The 20,020-nt window shown below is 45.8% G+C and overlaps 1 protein-coding gene across 6 annotated transcripts; it reads right to left on the bottom strand.

The window, feature by feature from the left end:
* Nucleotides 1-377: 377 nt before the first annotated feature.
* On the bottom strand, nucleotides 378-5,617 carry LOC126600109 (S-sulfo-L-cysteine synthase (O-acetyl-L-serine-dependent), chloroplastic-like). 6 transcript variants are annotated; one of them, XR_007615351.1, is made up of 12 exons: nucleotides 5,338-5,617; nucleotides 4,034-4,143; nucleotides 3,684-3,741; nucleotides 3,226-3,489; nucleotides 2,793-2,930; nucleotides 2,384-2,435; nucleotides 2,224-2,273; nucleotides 1,776-1,835; nucleotides 1,534-1,614; nucleotides 680-853; nucleotides 536-603; nucleotides 378-447 (listed from the first exon to the last, which is right to left on the bottom strand). XR_007615351.1 is itself a non-coding variant. In XM_050266651.1 (10 exons), exons 1-10 carry the CDS (start codon nucleotides 5,560-5,562, stop codon nucleotides 764-766), a joined length of 1,128 nt encoding a protein of 375 aa, XP_050122608.1. In that variant the 5' UTR covers nucleotides 5,563-5,617; the 3' UTR covers nucleotides 378-763. The 6 variants fall into 6 exon arrangements, 1 of the variants encoding a protein (XP_050122608.1); XR_007615352.1 differs by having other exon boundaries at nucleotides 536-593; XR_007615350.1 differs by having other exon boundaries at nucleotides 536-853.
* Between the last annotated feature and the right edge of the window lie 14,403 nt (nucleotides 5,618-20,020).

The following is a 20,020-nucleotide window of genomic DNA, read 5'->3' as shown; positions in this document are numbered from 1 at the left end:
TAAAGACAAAAATCCCAAATCTTCCCTAAACACGTGCGTATCCTTTAGAAACGGATTTTCCAATAAGATTTCCATCCATAGATGTACAAACAAGGAAAATACAGTTTACTTTTCAATTACTAAGATGAATGCGAATTCAGAAGCTTCAAGTTATAATTTCAGAGAAACAAAAATGACAACGAAGTGGTTGTTGTGGATTCAAGCACGAAAGTGACATGGAGTTGTGAACTCAAACGGATGCAACAATCATACTGATAAAGTGGGACTCAGGACTATGGTGAGTTGGTCTGTGGAACAAGGAATTTCATCTCATCGTAGTCACGTTGTATCAGTACCTATTTACGTTCATAGATGATCGACTGTGTAACATCCCAAGGTTTTTCTCTAAATTTGGTTTTGATCAATGTATAACGAGATATATTTTCTATCTGAATCAAAATATGCATCCTACATATGAATCAAAACATACATTAAGACCGCTTCTGAAAGAAGTAAATGGACAAGACGAGGCAAAACATCCTATCTAAAAACCAACCTCAATTTTTCTGATTTTTCATTGATCAACTACTCTCTGCATTCCTTTAAAACCTAACCTGGAGTAATCTGCCATCAGTGAATCACAACAGCGAATCACAACAGCATTCATATGACACATGTGTAACAGGTCAAATCTATTTACCTTCTCGGAAACATGTTGATTTCTATTTGCTCGATTTGTATGGCATTCAATCTTTACGATGATATATTGTCTGGAATAATATGATTATTTTCCCTTCATCTTCTGAACCTCTTCGTAAATTGATTGGAAAAGTACAGTGGGAATATACCTCTCACCAAAGCTTGGAAACATAACCTATAATATGAATCACAGATACATAAATAGATACATATTAGAAAATATGCGTTCCAGATAAGATGTTGTATGCCAATATAAGTGCCAAAATATCGAGCCAAAATAAATTGACACAATACTGTTTGGAATGGTACAAAATGTAATCAACTGTAATTGTCACTAACAGTAACAGGTAAGAGTATCGTTTAGCACGCTCAGTTTCAGTATAAATTAGAATGAAGTATGTTCTCAGTCAGAGTGATAGTTCTCTCTCGCTCTGTTTCAGTTACGTTATGAATGAAATATTGTTTCGATCAGATTTACAGTTTACTCTTGCTTCATTAATTTTATTCTGCAATAAGAAGAATCTACGAGGAATCACGGGTCACTTCCTCATAAGATTGGTCCGAGACATCTAATCTGAATCCGCCCCACAATTGTGTAAAAAATGATGCATCGCATGCTTCATCTTGTTAAGCCTCAAATGCATTTCAGAATGAAATTAGCTTGATCAAAATACATCATACGCCTTTCGGGACAATTTTGTACCATTCAACTAATGCATCAGTTTCTTACTCTACAAGTTGCTCATGTCGCAAACTAATGACATTAATAGTACCCAGCACAGCTAGTCCAATTGTACATATAATCATGAAGGGGGAGAATAAGATGACAAATGTAACCAAAAGAGAAAACCTTACCGCAATAAGTTTTCCAGTATTCTCAGGTCTTCTTGCTAAACTTATTGCAGCAGCTGCAGCAGCACCCGATGAAATACCAACCTACAAGTATTGCATATTGAATTATCAAAATCACCTTAAATTAGGATAGAACTGCAGAAAAAATGGGGTGGATTTCTAAGTTAAACATATGATAAGTTTCAGAAGAAGTTGGAGCTTGTCGCTTATAAAATGCTCCACATCGAAGAGTAGTCGCAAATTACCAGTAAGCCTTCCTCCAATGCTAGCCTCCTCGCCATTTCAACAGCTTCATCGTTGGTAACCTACATTTAGATAAAAAACGATTAAAGAAATTTATCAGATTATATTTCCAACAGACAAGTGAGAAGCAAGACCACCCCGAAAAAAAATTAAAAAAAAAAAAAAAAGATTGTCGACAAGCTGATTCGCATAGCTTATCAAAGTAATCCAAAATTCTCATCCCAGTAGAATGGGGTTATGATGCATTCAGTACCAGTTGGGAGGGAAGAAAAGAAAAGAATAAGAGCAGCATAGACAGGATCAGGGGGGGAGAGTGGAGAAAGAAAGGAAAGGGTGAGGAGGAGAAACAAATGAGGGAAGCTAGAATTTTGATTCAATAATTCTAAGCCAAGAAACGATAAGACAACAACAATAATAATAACAACTAAGAGACAACACAAATCCATTTACCTTGATGACCTCATCGAGCAAATTAACGTCCAAAATGCTTGGTACATAGCCTGCATGAATTGCTCACATAAGTTATATGGTACAAGCATACCATATTATTGAACAAGAAACTACAACCGAAAATTGATGTAATAAAAACGAAAAGCAACAGTGAATTCACCTGGATTTTCTCCAGATATTACTCTCCTCTCTGCAGGTTCCACACCTACTACCTGGATAATCAAAATTACAAACGCATGCAATCCAGAGTTACAAACACATTAACCAATAAAGCTTAAGTCACCCTAATATCCACTTATCAAAGCCAAGTAAGAGCAAGCATTCATATTTAATCTAGAGGTGCTAAGTTGTTCCACCTTCACCGTTTGCTAACACTCGGGTTTATCTTTTCCCTCTCAAATCCAGTATCAACGATAGGATGAAATACCACTAACAGTATCCATAATGCGCATTTAACATTGTTTTTTTTATTCCTATGACTCAAATGACTATGCTCCATAACTTATTAAATCAATTGTTGCTATGAGACAAATTATGCAATATGTATGTACATTATGAACTATCCTGACCTTTATCTCCTTGTTCATCATTTTCAGGTAACGCCCAGTGCCTGTAACAGTGCCACCAGTTCCAATAGCAGCAACAAATATGTCAACAATACCCATGGTATCCTCCCATATTTCTGGCCCGGTAGCATCGAAATGGATCTGTATTTCAAAAATGTGTATCTTAAGTACATGATTACATAATACGATATAAGGGATTTGTTAGCAGCTGTTAAATGATACGGTTTAGCTTTACCATTGTTTAATTAGCATTACCTTAAAGGTCCTTGCTACTTACTCCCGGTTCTAGGTGGAACTCTTTTCCAATTATGTAAATTCTCTCTTTTATATAAAATTCTTTCATTTCTTCTAAAAAAAAAATTATATAATACGATATACATGTGATATATATAACCAATAGTATTATTGATGTGCATCCAGAGAAAATAGAAATTACCTCTGCATTCGCAGCATTATCAAACTGTTGAAGCATATATGAATTTGGCGTGCTGAGAACAATTTCCCCAGCTTTATCTAACGCTCCTTTCAAACCCTTTTCTGGATCTGTCAAAACAACCTCTGCCCCAAATGCACGTAAAAGAATCCTCCTTTCAATATTTATGGATGCAGGCATGGTGACTATAAGTTTATATCCTTTAGTTGCAGCAACAAAAGCAATACCAAGTCCTGTATTTCCACTAGTTGGTTCAACTAATACAGTCTGCATAGTTACACAGAGGAAATATAATTCTTATGTACAGCAGAAAGAAACACGAAAAAAAACCGCCTAAAAAGAAACATGGCTTTCACAAACGCTAAAACATCTTAGTCCATGTAACTAGCAAAGTCATCTCAGATGACAAAGTAAAATATTGATCTATACAGTAAATTTTTGGTATAATAACTTATCATCACCTTCCCAGGAGATATTAACCCACTTTTCTCAGCATTCAATATCATGCTACAGCCAATTCTGAAATGTTATCAGCATAGAAAACATGAGTTCATCTGACTCGGAAAATGTAGTGACATGGCAATTCTAATTGATCAGCTAAGATAATTAGTTCCATTAAAAATTGATTACTACTAATCGACCAAATGGGGCAGTTATGTCCGAAAATTTAATCAACAGATGGCTCCATATACCTTAACAATCTTCTACAATCAGGATGGCAAACAAGATAAAAAAATCAACATGACAAATAACAGTAAAAGTATCTAGCAAGATTTCAGCGCAAAATGACAACTAATAAGTCAGCGGTTACCTATCCTTGACACTTCGGCAGGGTTCCATAGATTCAAGCTTTGCTGCAATATTTGCCACACAACCTTCGGAAACTTTGTTGAGGTATACCATGGGTGTGCTCCCGATCAACTACATTTATTTATCAGAACAATTCATGTCAACAAAATATGTTAAAATGTATGTAAACCATCATGTATACAGAATTCACTGACTAAGACAATGTCGTATATTGTTGTGAAAACTGAAAAGGGATCAGCAACTACAATGAGAAATCTATTGCCAAAAACGCATGACCACATCACCTAATGAAGTAATAAATTCATTTCGTACAACGGGGATTTTGAATGGTGAATCCAACACGTAAACAATGCACAGTTACATTTCCATAATCCACTTGCTACAGTCCAACAACAACAACAAAACATTTTCCCACTAAGTGGGGTTAGTTATATGAATCCTAGAACACCATTGCGTTCGGTTCTGTGTCATGTCCTCCGTTAGATCCAAGTAAGTCTTTTCTTAGAGTCTCTTCCAAAATTTTCCTAGATCTTCCTCTACCCCTTCGGCCCTCGACCTCTGTCCCGTAGTCACATCTTCTAACCAGAGCGTCAGTAGGCCTTCTTTGCACAGGTCCAAACCACCGTAACCCATTTTCTCACATATTTTCTTCAATTTCGGCTACTCCTACTTTGTTTCGGATATCCTCATTCCTAATCTAACTTGCTACAGTCCAGAGTGTAAAAATTGTTATCACTTGATTTCTGAGTACTTTACGTAGCAATTAATCAACAGAAACCACCACTTTAAAGAAAAACACTTCAAGCTCGATACTTTATAAAAAGGCCATTCTTACTTTGCAACGAGAGAAGGGCACCAAAGGAATTTCACAACTGAGAATAAATAGAAAAAATGACAAGTAGATAGTTAAGGTTTTTTTTTTTTTGTGTTTTAACAAATCACTTCGTACTGTTTATTTTAAAAAAAATGACATTTTTATCTTTTTTTTGGTACTATTTACTTGCACATTTATTCGCCATTTTTCTTTAAAACTAAAAATTTTGAGGATTTTTTTGTTATTTTTTATCCCTCCAAGTGAGTTCTTGAATAATAAAAAAAAGTTTTGAGGGTGTTTTTCTAATTTACTAAATTTCTCGTACCAGTTTTCTGAGAATCCAACCCAATACCAATACAGAGCCGAAATTGCAGAAATACCAAGTTAAATTCTTAGCATTTAGTGAGATTAGTCAGATAAAAAAAGATTTAAAATTCAGCAAATGCGAGTTAAAAAGAAGCTAAAACGAAAGAACAAAATTGGAGCAGAACCTGCGTGACGTCCTCGGCGATATTGACAGTGTCGAGCTCTTCTCTGGTGGCGTAGAGATAGGAGGGAGCTTTGGCAAACACGAGACCGTGCCGTTTTGCAAGCTGTCCTCCGAGAAGAGGTCCATTGGTGGAATTTCTGGGGAGCTTGAAGGAAGCGAAACGGTGGCCGGGGGACGAGAAGGGAGGAGGAAGAGGAAGAAGCAGAGGAGGTGATAACATAGCCATTGGTTCAGAAATAGGTTTTTGAGGGGTTTAGTTTAGATTGGGTATCGTGGGTCACTTACAACATACCGGGGGTAGTTGACGGTTTTGCCCTTTTTCTTTCTTTTGAATTGGGTCAGGTCCAGAAGAATAACTTATATAAAACAAGTTCATCGTCACGTTGCATATCGATTCAATAATATTTTGTCACTAGTTTGTTCTCCTTTTAAAAAAAATAATAATATTTTGTTACGTGAAAAAAATTTGCACATAATTATGCATTATTGAACAAAAAATACTACGTTACTGTGAGCCCGCCTCATTGTATAAAGCCATCTCCAACCGATCCGGTCAGAGGGCCTGTAAGATCCCACATCGCCCAGGGGTGAGAATCTTGTAAGCCTTATATGTATATTCCCATCTCTATCTAGCACGAGACCTTTTGGGAGCTCACTGGCTTTGGATTCCATCAGAACTCCGAAGTTAAGCAAGTTTGAGCGAGAGTAATCCCATGATGGGTGACCCACTCGGAAGTTCTCATGTGAGTTCCTAGAAACAAAACCGTGAGGGCATGGTCGGGACCCAAAGCGGACAATATCGTGCTACGGCGGAGTCAAGCCCGCGATGTAGTAAGGGCCCAGGTCGGGATGTGACAGGGCCATATGGTCGAAAATATCCCGAAATGACACAAAAACCGTCTCCAACCGAGGGTTAGGCCAAAGGGCTTGTGGGCCCCACCGGGCCAAAACCAACTAATCATGGCAGCAGGTAAGCCATCTCCAGCCAGCCAACTGTTTTTTTTTTGGACGTTGTTTTTTTAATTTCTAATTTTTTCCTATACCATTTCTCAAATATTTTTCAACATTTCATACTATATTACCTCATTTTATTTCAATTCTTCACATTTCATACTATAACCCTTTGGCCCTCGGTTAGAGATGGTTTTTTGTCATAGGGCTATGTTTGGCCTATGGCCCTCTGGCCTCTCAGTTGGAGATGGTAAGAAATATGGCCATGCACTATTTATTAAAATATTAATTTTTGGGAGGGCCAGAGGGCTAAAACAAGCCATCTGGCCCTCTTTCGATTGGAGATAGCCTAAAGTGGTGTTCTTGATCTTAGGAAAATGTATATTGTTTTGTCCTTGTAATACACCCAAAATTTTAGGTTAGAGTTATTTGTGTGTATGTAGTCTCACTTTAGGCATGTATTTTCGTTATAGGCGAGCTTGAGTCCTCAAGTATGCTTTTGTTACTGGTATATGCCCTCACACAAAGTGTATGTGAATTTTTTTTTTAAAAGGATGACAACTGGTGACAAGTCGTGGTTATCCACCCATTCCGGGGGCTGGGAAGACTCACAAAGACATTTCAGCCTCCTCCTGGTCATAAGTCCAGCTTCCACACCAGCAACAAGTTTCGAACCCGAGATCTCCAATTTTTAATTTTAAGGAAGTCTCGTAATTCACGCTTTACCATTAGACCACTAGCTCGTGGTTGTGTATGTGAAATTTTTTATTTTTGTTTTTAAAGTTGGAGAGAGAAGGAGAGTGAGAGAGAACGTGGCAGTAGGGAGAAAAGGAGTGAGGTTTAATTTTTATTATTTTTATTATTATTTTAATTAGAGATGTTAGGTGATACTTAAATAAAAAATAGCAAAATTTTGTTTTATAAAATTACGTTACTACTCTTAGTTTTTTTTGTTATGATAGAAGATTAGATTATCTTTTTACCTTCTTTTGAATGTGTTGACCCTAGAAATTACAAAGCCTACGTGGCGCGCAGGCCGAATATATTCTAAGCTAACTACGTCCTTCGGTGATTGCGGGGCGTGCCAACTCGTCGGCCGAGGCTCGGCCGAGGAGTAAATTTGATGATGCTGCGTTGGGTCGCGCTACTGACTTCTGCGTCTTGCGATTGCGGCCGAGAAAGGAACGCGTCTCGGCCTCTTGGGTTCTCGAGCCTGAAGACAAGGCTGCTATTTCTTACAAAGTTCACGAACCGAATTCGGCTTACAATGTGCCGAATGTAATAACTGTAACACCTCACCTCGCCGAGAAGGCTAATGAGATGACCTCGACCAACAAGGATTCGAAAACCCTTCTCGACCGAGACTTGGATAGGCAATCGACCGTTCTCGCCGCAGTGCTGTTGATGCCAACGGAAGATACTGCGAGACCGACCGACTCTACGGTGACAGAGCTATCTATGCCGACTTAAGATATCACCGGTTGCTTCCACAGTGCTGTTGATGCCAACGGAAGATGTGTCAGCGAAAAAGGAAAAGAAAAAGATCTCAAGTTGTGAGAGTTTGCGCAGGGCAATTTTGTATTGATTTTTGTGTGTTTTTCCATTGCTGAATGTCTTGTATTTATAGTAGCAGAACACCGAGCCCGAGTTCTAATCCTATTCGAACTAGGTTTCCTTCTCCGGATTAACGTTACCTCAATCAGTCCTATCTCTGCTAGGACTACGAATCTAGTCCTTAACTGAGCCGGATTCGCCTTCTAGTTTTACTGATCTCGTCGAGGGTCCCTATTGTATTAGGACTCGACTTGCACTCTGATTTAACCGATCTAGGCCTAGAAGCCCATGAGCTGAAGCCCCCATGACTTTCTCGCCGTATGTCTTCCCGGGCCGAAAGTGATACCTCCCTCGGCCCAAACTGTTATTTTGGGCCCAAACATTGCCCCCTCGCTTTTGAGGTCCTCGGCCTGAAACCTTCGGCCGAGTTTCGGCCTTGAAGAAGCGAATCTACCACTCAGGATCCCAATACCCGAGTTCCAAGGCGCATTTATTGAACATGATCGCACGATCTTGATCCTGCTAAACCACTCGCCACGTGGCATCCCCTAACATGGCCAATCCCCGATAATGACGTCTGAAGCGTGCGCCTGCCCGAACCGTCTCGCCATTATGACCACTATCTCAATCCGCGAGCCATTTCATCAGTCCGTGAGCCCTCCTGTCATCGTGCAGGCGTCGAACCGTCTTTCGTCATTAACTTCGCCGTCACACGCGATCGTGCGCCCCCAAAACCTAAAACCGTCGGTCTTTTCAACCGCATTCCCCAAATGCTCATCATGATCAACGATTCCTCCGGTCGATTTTGCCCTTTGTTTTGAATTTCGAACGATTGCTCTTCCTCCCATTACTCTATAAATACCGAAATTTCCTCATTTGTACTTTACGTTCTCAAACTTCCTGAAATCCCCTACTCTTGCTCTCAAGTGCATTCCTCCATTCCAAGTTTTCGTCCTCAAATCCCCAACCCAGAAAACCTCCTTACGCTGTGCTTTTACAATGGCCTCCTTCATTTCCAAGCTTTCCCGGGAATGCGACCAGCATCAGAAGATCCTTGATCGGAGCTCGATCAAGAATATACGGTTCGAGAACGACATGAGCACCGTCCACCAAATCCTGGGTCCTCTCTTCAAGGCAACAATCCCGCCGACCATCACTGGTCTTCTCCAGGAACACTGCCTTACACCCTTGCTCCAAGGGTTTGAATGGTCGAGATGGGAGGCGGCAAAGCCCCAAGGCTCCTGGCCCTCGACGACCACCACCTGGGCGACCTGGGTTGTCCGAATGGAACGGCTCTTCGGCGAAAAATGGAAAATCCTGGGCATCTACGACGCCATCCTCCTTTCGTCGATGGACATTGTCCCTGACAAGGAGCTGCTCCTAGCCGCTCTATGCTTCTGGTGCTCAGCCACCAACACAATGGTCCTTCCCCTTGGTCCCATTGGTCCCACCATCCTGGACATCACCGCCATTTTGGGGACCTCGGCCACCGGGATCCCTATCGACGCGACCCTCTCCGGGCACCCGTCGAATATCGATCTGAAGACGCTCTTCGATCGTCGAGCCTTCGAGACCCTGAATAGTGACGGTCACATCCCGTCGAGGGATGAAATACAGAAGCTCCACAAGAACTTTCTCAACTACAACACCCTCTACCTTCACTTCGCCGGTCGAGGGGAAGAGGACCTGCGAGAAGGAGAGCATGAAGCCTTCCTCTTCTACTGGTACAATAAATACATTTGTTGTACCAAATCAAACAAATGTTTGGTCGAGAATATGCCAGTGGCCGAAGCCCTGGCCAGTGGTCGCGTCCTGGCGCTGAGTTCTAATATTCTTGCCCACCTCTTCCGTTGCCTGGCCGAGGCGACTCTCCACACGGTGGACCCCCACCAGAATGGCCCTCTCTGGGTCTTCCAGCTCTGGTTGCAGGTGTACTTCGCCTCCCTTCGGCCGGCTATAGCTGATTTCTCAGCAACAGAGGCTCTTGGTCCTCAGCTAGCCTCCCGACCAACGCCTCCTCATCAGGCCGAAGAGGTATTTAGGTACCTCTTTGCCCTTGACGATCTCTCAAGCGACGAATTCCTGATTTGTCGTCGTCGCGATTACCCCCCCTCCATCAAACTGCCTACCTCTACGTGGGCGGCAGAGGAGGACGCCGCTCTTCGCCGAACCTGGGGGTCGTTCGTGCTTGCTCGCGACCTTCCTCTCGGCTGCGACGGGAAACGGTCGGGGTGGGAAGTGTACCATCCGAACTTCCTTGCCCGTCAGCTCGGCTATCTTCAGGGCTGTCCCGTCCCCCTTCTCTCTTCCCGCACAGTATTGAGCCGCGGACGCGAGCCTCGCTCTTCAGAGAACGAGTGCAGGACTGCCGCGAAGGAGTTTCAAGAGTACTGCCAAAGATTTCGCCTACGACCGGCCACCCCAGAAACCCATTGCACTGACACCTTCGGTGAGTGGTGGGAAAATTACACTCAAGAGTTCTTCGGTGCGCCGGTCGAGGATGTACTAAGCAGGCTCTTCGGTAACCGACCTAAGAAAGCCCCGGCCCCCCATTCTCAAGGTAGTTGTTCAATTCCCCCTTTTTCTTCAACCTTGCCTATTGTACGCCTTACTGAATTGTCTTTATCCTTTTAGGTAGTCGGCCTTTGAGAAAGACAGAGGTAGTTGCCGCTGCTATGGCCGGGAAAAAATCGGTCGTGGCCAAAAAGGACAAACCTGCTGGTAGGGCCGGGCTGACCAAACGGCCTCGCCAAGAGGCCGGGCCGGCTATCGAGCCTTCCCCGCCTGCCAAGCGGGTCAAGCAACTGGCGAAGAAAGGTGCACGGGAGATCCACGTTATTTCCAGCCACACGACGACTCCCAGTGCTTCCCCTTCTCCCGCCGCCGGCCATTCTGGGGTCAAGAAACAACCGGCTTCGGCCATAGAGATGGTCCCAGCGCGGCCTGCTTCTGTGGCCGGCGAATCAGTCGTACCTCCCTCTGTCGAGAAGGCACCTGTCTCACACCAGGCGGTTCCTACGACCGAGGAAACCTCTCCCAAGAATCCAAAGCCCACGGTCTTCGTGCTGGAAGAGAGTGAGGGGAGCGACGAGGTCCCGCTGGCGCGTCGTCCCCCTACTCGTCAACGAACTCCTCCAGTATCCGAGATGGCGGTTCAACCCGGCCCCTCCTCGGCTAATCGTGGCAAGCGCACGGTCGAGGAACCGACCCCGGCGGCCGAACCTCTCGTTCCTTCTCAAGACCAGGACGTCCCTGCCTCCACTGAAGCAGCTGCGCCAGTCGGCCCATCGGCAGCCGACCGTGGCAAACGCCTGCTCGAGGAACCCGAGGCCACGGCGGAATCGCCGATCCATCCTCAAGACCAAGGCTTCCACATCCCTCCACAAGAGGTTACCTCGGCTTTTGTAAGTACCTTCAATTTTCCTCCTGATTGCTTTTCTGCTTTAGAATTCTAAACAAGGAAAAACTAAATGTCAGGTGCCTGTACATTCTTTTCACCGTCAATTCTATGCGCCGAAGGGCATTATCTATATTTCCTGGCCGCCTCAGTGGCCATCAAACGTAGATAACCTCCATCGGCCTCGTGAAGTGAGAAGCAATCTGAGACACTGGGCTCGGCCATTGAGTTCTTTAGGTTCGAGCAACGACCCTGGGGACATGGCCGAGGTCTCCTCTCAGCAGGTTAAAAAACGACACCTTCTTGCTATTCTTGTCATGACTTCCTTTAAGCTTAACCTTGTTTATTCGTGCAGGCTTCATGGGAGGTTGAATTCAAAGCTCTCCTCTCCAGTACGACTGCAGAGTCCGGCCCTTCGGCCGCTCCAACTGAGGCTGCCGATCCAAGCGCCCTAACCCAGTTGCGAGAAGTCCTGTCGCTATCTTTATCGCAAGTACTTGAGCGCAACGGTCTTGATCTGCTCGGCGTGTGTCTGAACGACCTTGGGGCCGACGGTCGCCTAAGCGGAGATGCCATTGTTCGGGCATCGTCTGCTTTGGAGCGCGTTCGGGAGACATTTGGCATCTTCCAGACTGCTCTGAAGGCCGAACAGGACCTGCAAGCCGCCACGGCCGTTCAAGACACCCTCCGTCCGAAGATTGATGATCTACGGGCAAAAGGAGAAGCGTTAGCCGAGCTCGACCGTCAGATGGCCGAACTAACAAAACGCCGGTCGGTCATTGCTTCTGAACTTGCGAGGGACTTCGAGTCAGGCGGGAAGGATCGCCTAACTGAGTATGCGGCGGCCAAAAAACGGGTCGAGCGCCTGAGGCTAGACAAAAAGAATCGGCAAGCCGAAGTCATCATGGCCGACGTGCGGTGGTTGGAATTGAAAGCTCTGCTCAGCACTCTTCTTCCCTCGTCTCCTTGAATGTATTAGACCTACTCATTTTTGTAATACCTGTCAATTTTAATGGAATGACTTTTCCTACAACAAACTTTTTATTCACGCATTTCCCATGTGACCGGATAGTATTTCTTCAAGAACTTCCCATTAATTGGTAATTTGTGAACTACTCCAGTCCGGTCTTTAAGATGATACGCCCCTTTACCGTATACCTTATGCACAATGAACGGCCCTTCCCAATTCGGCGACCACTTGCCGAACCTAGGATCTTTTATTCCTACGGGCAACACCGTTTGTCACACCAATTCACCCTCGCCGAACGTTTTCTGTCGTACCTTTTGGTTATAGGCTCGCTCGGCAATCTGTTTCTGTGCCACCAGTAAGTTATAAGCGTCAAGTCGCGCTTCTTCCAAATCTTCTAGTTCCTGTCTCATGGACTGATTATATTCGGCGCTAAACAAACTACTTTGTTCAATTAATCGCAACGAATTTATGCTCAACTCGACTGGTAGCACCGCATCGTGTCCGTAAGTCAATGCGTACGGGGTTGTTGCAGTCGCCGATCGGGACGACGTTCGGTATGCCCATAATGCCTCGTTCAACTTCAAATGCCACATGCCAGGCCTCTCTTTTATTATTTTTTCGAGGATGCCAATCAACACTTTATTACTTGCCTCGGCCTGCCCATTCGCCTGTGGATAATACGGTGTGGACTGTTCCAGCCGAATTTTCAAATTGGCCGTGTATTCCTTAAACCTTTCGGCTGTGAAGATTGTTCCATTGTCGGTTATGATCGTTTCTGGCACACCGAACCGGGTCACAATGTGTTCCTCCACGAAATCGCAAACTTCTTTAGACGTTAATTCGGCATATGATTTTGCTTCGACCCACTTAGTAAAGTAATCAGTTGCGACTATTATCCATGCATGCTTAGCAGCTCCAGAAGTCGGCGTGATTTTGCCGATTACGTCCATGGCCCATCATCTAAACTGCCACGGCTTAATGACCGAATGTAGCGATTCGGCCGGGACCCTTTGTATAGGCCCATGGATTTGGCACTGCACGCATCCTCGTGCAAACTCGATACAATCTTTCAGTATTCTCGGCCAAAAATAACCGTGTCGTCGGAGTAGCCATCGCATTTTTCGTCCAGACTGGTGAGCTCCGCATACCCCTTCATGAACCTCTGCGATCGCTCGAGCACTCTCTTGAGGGCCGAGGCATAGCAATAACAAACCATCTTCGCCCTTTCGGTACAACTCGCTCTGGTACGTGACATAGTTCGTGGCGTGAGCCCGTGTCCTGCGACTGTGTTTTCCGTTAGGATTGTCAAGGTACTGCATAATGGGCTTTCTCCAATCATCTGGTACTGCCTCGGCCGCGCAAATTTCTATAAAGTCCTGGTCCTTCCGATCCAACAACGAAGGCAAGGACATGACCCTGGTGCATATCACATTGTCTCGACGGAGGATTTGCTGATCAACCAAGGCCGGGTATAATTGTTGTAATATTGGTATCTCCCGGCCTAGCTTGCCCCCCAGGAGTTGTGCACCGGAGGCGATTTGAGCCAACTCGTCTGCGTCGGTATTATGAACCCGAGAAATATGCTCGAATGTAATGCCGTCAAAGGACTCGGCCAAATAGCTGGCGATCATGTGGTAAGGCGCCAGAGTACAACTCATGCAGCGAAAAGACCCATTAATTTGGTTAATTACTAGTTCAGAATCCCCGAGGACGAGGACACGAGTGGCATGTAGGTCAAGAAGGAGGCCTAGACCAATGACCAGAGCCTCGTACTCGGCCTGATTATTGGTACAGTCAAAATCCAATTTGAGCGAAAAATACCAACGATCGTTGTGAGGAGACTGAATGACGATGCCTGCACCGGCCGAGGACGAAGTACTGGAACCATCGAAATACATCGTCCAATAGTTGTCGCGGGTCACCACCATGCCAATCTCAACATCAGCACCCCCGAAATCATAAGGCGAAGGGTGCTGGGCAAGGAAATCGGCCAACGCCTGTCCCTTCACAGCTTTTTGCGGCACGTATTGTAAACTAAACTCGGACAACGCCATCGTCCATTTCCCAATTCGGCCCTTCACAATTGGCCGGGTAAGCATGTACCGGATAACGTCGGTCTGGGCAATGACTTGGGTGACCGACGGGAGCATGTAATGCCTAAGCTTGGATGCAGCGAAGAACACGGCGAGACAGAGCTTCTCAACGGCGGAATAATTGATCTCCGGAGGACTCAGATTACGGCTGAGGTAGAAGATAGCCTGTTCCCGGCCGGCATCATTTTCTTGCGCGAGGAGGCAACCGATGGACTCGGCGGCCGCCGAAATGTACAGCTTGAGAGGCTTACCGCGCTGAGGAGGGACCAGGACAGGTGGGTTTGTAAGGGAAACCTTGATCTGTGTGAACGCCGCCTGGTGCTCCTCATTCCACATGAACTTATCGGAGTCCTTGAGCTTCAAAAGTGTGGAAAAGGCTTTCATTTTACCTGCCGAATTAGCAATAAATCGGCGTAAAAAATTGATCTGGCCGAGTAAGGACTGTAATTGTTTCTTCGTTGTTGGGGGTGGGGCGGTGATGATTGCGCGTGCCTTGTTCTCATCGACTTCAATCCCACGATGATGTACGAGGAAACCAAGAAAATTCCCGGCCGATACACCGAAGGCACACTTGGCAGGATTCATCTTGAGGTTGTGCTGACGCATACGGAGAAAAGCCTGTCGGAGATCGTCCAGATGTGTCTGTCGGCGTTTAGATTTGACGACAACATCGTCGATATAAACTTCGACGATGGTGCCAATTAAATCATGGAAGATGGTGTTCATCGCCCGTTGGTACGTGGCGCCGGCATTCTTGAGGCCGAATGGCATGACAACCCATTCGTAAGTGCCGAGTGCCCCCGGGCACCGGAAAGCAGTTTTGTGCACATCGGCTTCGGCAATAAATATTTGGTTATATCCGGCATGTCCATCCAGAAAAGATAAGATCGCATGATTCGCCGCGGCATCGATTAACAGATCTGAAATCGGCATTGTATACTCATCTTTGGGCGTTGCCAGATTCAGATTGCGAAAATCGGTACAGATGCGCAGTGCACCACTTTTCTTTAATACAGGAACAATATTCGCCAACCATTCGACATATCGAGCTGTCCGAATGAACCCGGCTTTCAAAAGCCGAACTAATTCGTCCTTAACACTGAGTTGTACTTCGGTCGAGAATCGACGAGGTGGCTGACGGAAAGGCTTGAATCCGGGCTTAATACGTAATTCATGCTCGACCAAAGCACGATCTAAGCCGGGCATTTCATGATAACTCCAAGCAAAACAATCTTTGAATTCCGTAAGCAAGGCCCGCAACTCGTCCTTCATTTGTTGAGGAAGTAACGCACTAATAAACAAAAGTCGTGGGTCATCGGCCGTCCCAACATTAATCTCTTCCAAAGGGTCCTTGACAAGGGGCCGATGATCTTCGAGCTTGGCCGGGGCGGCTCGAATTTTATCAAAAGATAATACAGGCCCATTATCTCCCTCAGCAAGGAACTCGACGAGGTTGACACCCGAATTTGGTTGTTTGGATATCGTATACCAATGGGCCAGCAGTCGTTCCATAGTAGATGAAACCACGGCCCTACGTGCTTCCCGATCGGCGTCAAACATCGGTTTCAGGGAGAAAGTTAGCTAATCTGAGTCTCGCCGAATCCTGCTGGACAGTCTCGGCGCCAACCTCGATAGCTTTCTGAACGGAAATCCGAGTCGGCCGTCCTTCTTCATTGAAGCCTTGCAACGTAATATAGCCGACGTGATCGTCATAATACCGTGCTTGAATCATGTTGGCTTCGAAGGGCTGGCTATCGGCCGGATGAACAGTGACCGATTTGCCGTCCCAAAAGACAAGCACTTGGTACAATGAGGAAGGAATACAGCTGGTTTGATGAATCCAATCTCGGCCGAGCAGTGCATTATACTCGGTTTTGGAATCAACCACAAAAAAGGCGGTCATATGGGTGCGACCGGCAATATTCACAGTTAACGGAAGCACACCTTTGGTGTGGGACTTGTCGCCGACAAAACTGCTCATTGTGATCCCTGACGGAATAAGTTCGTCATTGGAACGGCGTAAGGCCTTCATGATGTTCAGGGGCATGATATTGACAGTAGCTCCACAATCGACAAAAACCTTAGAAACCGGATATCCCTCGATGTGTGCCGTTACATACAATGGCTTTAAATGGTGAAGCTTGGCCGATGATAAACGAGGGAACAATTCGGCCAAAGCGGCCTTTAGGCTATCATCTCTTGCTGTTGACTCGCCTTCAGCAATCGATATAAAATCAACATGGCCAGGTTCCTCGACCACCACATCTCCATCGAGGAAATTTGGTTGAGCCGTGCTTGATTGAAAATCGGCAGGTAATACATGAACCATACTAATTTCCATATTATCCAGGACGGACGGGCCCATCTGGTCGAGACCCTCCTCGTTCGGTTGGTTAGCGACTACGGACTTGGTTGTCGTCAGAGTCGGACAACAAGATTCTTCCGTCCCTTCAACAATGTCACCCGGCGGAGCTGCTTCGGCCACTTGTTGGCTCCGCGTGACCGCCTCAGGTAAGGTCGAGATTGACAATGAGCTTGGGGTCAAGTCCTGAACCTGCTCCTGGTAGTGTAGCCGAGCATCCCTAGTGTCGAGATAAGCATCAAGACGGGCAATACGGGCGATTTCATCGGTCGTAAGGCCGAAGAGAGAAACTGCCGAAAATACTTCAAAGTGATACCGTAAATACTGAAGGTCCTCTAGCGAGAAAGGAAGGTCAGCGACATCGATATCGGTATACGGGTCAACTTCAAATCCAAAGACACGAGCTTCTCGTATGTGCTGGAACCTTGCTTTCAATCCTGGATCTGAGGTCTTCTGGATGATCCGCTCAGCATCCGGACAAGCCAAGACAAGATCAATGGTGTCCTGACATGCCTTCGGCAAACCATACAAATCGTTGGCCGAATGTTCCTTATGAAATTCTCGCATATATTCCAAAGACTCCCCAAGGAACGGGGGGTGCAAATTCCGTCGAATTTTGACCAAAGGCTCTTGTATAGCTATCGGGGATAGTTTGCTTTCGGCCTTTTGCCTGAAATGTTCAACACGTGCCTTCATTTCCCCTGGTCGAATGAGAAGTTTGATCCGCTTATCAGCTTCTTCAAACATGGTCTCGACGTCTTGATCGACCAGCCGTTTCCCCTGAGCCAACTCTGTCATAATTGGTGGAGGTGGTCGCTTTTCATTAATGGCAACTGTATCCTTCGGTCGCCACTTAGGGGCCGAAGTTTCTTGGGCTGCTTGTCGGCGAGCCATGCAATCCATCCGTTGATGCCGGCGTTTCTGGGATTTGGACAACGCGGTATAGACGCCCTTCGAAGAATGGTACGTATACCAACGTTGATCTCTAGGCTCAGGAGGCTTGAAGGTCTTTTGACTCCGTGATGATCCTGAACTGCTAGAATTACGCTTATAGTAATCATCGTCATAAAATGAAGCATCAAAATCGAGGCGCCGCCTGACCGGGGGTGTCTCTTCCATCCGTACTTTAGGACCGAGCCTCCAAAAAACCCCATGATGTTGGTCTTCATTGGCTATCTTTTGCCGAGTTACGGCCACGGGTTGCGAAGAAGGTTTCTCTTCTGGTGCACTGTCGACCTTCGCTTTACATTTCCTGCACAGAACCGCTGTCCCACTATCTTCATCGGCGCTATACTCCGTCAAAGATTTGACAATAGCGGGCCCCGTTAAGGCCGCAAATGGTTTATTTGAACGCGAATCGGCCATGAACCGTGGCCGAACATTCTGATTCCGCGGGCGTTGTGTCTCAACCACTTCAGCCTTGCCTTTCCCTTTGTCCTTCGATAGGTACGCGTCGACCATATTTACTGTTGCCGTGGGGAACGGATCAGTATCAACACTCATCCTCTTCTCGGGGAACTTCAGTTTGCCATTATCAATCCAGCTTTGGACGTTATCACGAAATACGACGCAATTGTTTGTCGTGTGTTTGCTCGAATTGTGGTATTTGCAATACACCTTTCCTTTAAGCTCATCGGCCTTAGGAATGTTATGACCAGGCCGAAGCTTAATGATTCTTGCTGATAACAGTTGGTCAAAAATTGCGTCAGCCTTGGTAATATCAAAAGTATAAACCTTTGACGGTTTCGATGTTCCTTCAGTGGCCGAGCGACTTTTGGCTTCTCTAGAATCAACCTGAGTTAATGCCTTGCAAATGTATGGTTTATCTATTACTATCTCAGCCGCATCCACACTAACACATTCATCCTCGGTTGATGCATAATTGACAGTAGGGTTCTTGTAAATCGTTCCCCGAGTTGGAGTCTTCGAAGTCTTTTCCTCGCGGAGCAAATAATCGTACTGCTCGACATGCTGGGCCAATTCGTACATATCCCGAAAATTTGCCCCCAAGAATTTCTTTTTGTATTCGACGTCAAGACCATTCAAAGCAAGCCTGACAAATTCGACTTCGGGTAAGGGCACTCGGCACCAATTCCTAGCCGATTTAAACCTAGTAAGATAATCCATTGGTGACTCATCAGACGCTTGAGCCATCCGTGCTAATGAAGAAACTGACATCTCCATCCCCGGCCGATAAAATTGCTCGTGGAACTTTTCGACCAACTCCTCCCAGTTTTGGACAGAATTAGGCGGGAGATTGATGTACCAGGCAAATGCCGAGCCGGTCAATGAAAAATTGAACAGCCGTAACTTGTGGAAATCACTATTCACATCTCCACATTGCGCGGTGAAACGAGCCACGTGCTCCAACGAAGACAGGGACGATTCACCAGCAAAAAGACTAAAATCTGGGATCTTGAAGCCCTTCGGGTATCCAAACGTCTCCACGTAAGCTGGGTATGGATGAATAAACTTGGGAAACTTCGGCCCTTTCTTCATAGCCGAGTCGATCATCCGCTGAACTTCGGTCATATCAACAGATGCTGCTTCGACCCTTTGGTCGGTCCCGTCTGACCTACTGTTCGACCCTCCTCCCTTCTCCAAGTTAATTGTTTTGAGCGGGGTAAGAATAGGCCCGGCCGGTACAATCGGTGCCGGGTTGTTTTCTGGTAAGCAAGTTTGGCGAAGATCGAAAGGCCTGCTGCCACCAACTTGGCTAACCAGCATTTCGAGCAGTTTGGTTTGCCGATCATTGGCACTGAGTATCGCGTCCTGCAGCTTGTCAATGCCTCGACTGAACGTCTGCTCGACTGACCGAGACTGCTCGTCCAGTCGCTTTCGGAGGAACGACCTCGTTGGTGGGTCTGTTCCTTCACCACCATCCTCATCACATTCCTCTATTATCCCTTCATTGAGAACGCATGTGTTTCTGTTTGGGATCTCTAAACCACGGAGTTGACCGCCGAGATTAAGTTCTCTCTCTCGGCGAGTCGCGCTCGTGGACTCAGGTGTACCAACGCTAAGGGGATTCTGCGCCTGTGGCACACTCTGTCCTATGCTCTGACTCGGTAAATCGGTTGTCGACTTTCCCATAGCTGTTTTTTTTTTTACCGATCGTGTTTCAATTGGCATGAACTTCGTAGTTTAGCACTGGGTCCCACCGGGCGTGCCAAAATGTTGACCCTAGAAATTACAAAGCCTACGTGGCGCGCAGGCCGAATATATTCTAAGCTAACTACGTCCTTCGGTGATTGCGGGGCGTGCCAACTCGTCGGCCGAGGCTCGGCCGAGGAGTAAATTTGATGATGCTGTGGTGCGAGAATTACTTGACACACAAATTAAACCCTCTTTTTGACA

The sequence above is a fragment of the Malus sylvestris genome, chromosome 14, assembly GCF_916048215.2.
Source record: "Malus sylvestris chromosome 14, drMalSylv7.2, whole genome shotgun sequence".
NCBI lineage: Eukaryota > Viridiplantae > Streptophyta > Magnoliopsida > Rosales > Rosaceae > Malus > Malus sylvestris.
The sequence above is the reverse complement of the archived record's forward strand: the minus strand, read 5'-3'. Positions and strand labels throughout refer to the sequence as shown.

Excerpts from the sequence above, each read along its gene's own strand:
- LOC126600109 (XM_050266651.1), bottom strand. The coding sequence starts at position 5,562 with ATGGCTATGTTATCACCTCCTCTGCTTCTTCCTCTTCCTCCTCCCTTC. Across the intron at positions 2,274-2,383 it reads AATATCTGGAGAAAATCCAG|GCTATGTACCAAGCATTTTG; the intron begins GTGAATTCACTG and ends CAATTCATGCAG. Across the intron at positions 1,836-2,223 it reads TGCTCGATGAGGTCATCAAG|GTTACCAACGATGAAGCTGT; the intron begins GTAAATGGATTT and ends ATCTAAATGTAG.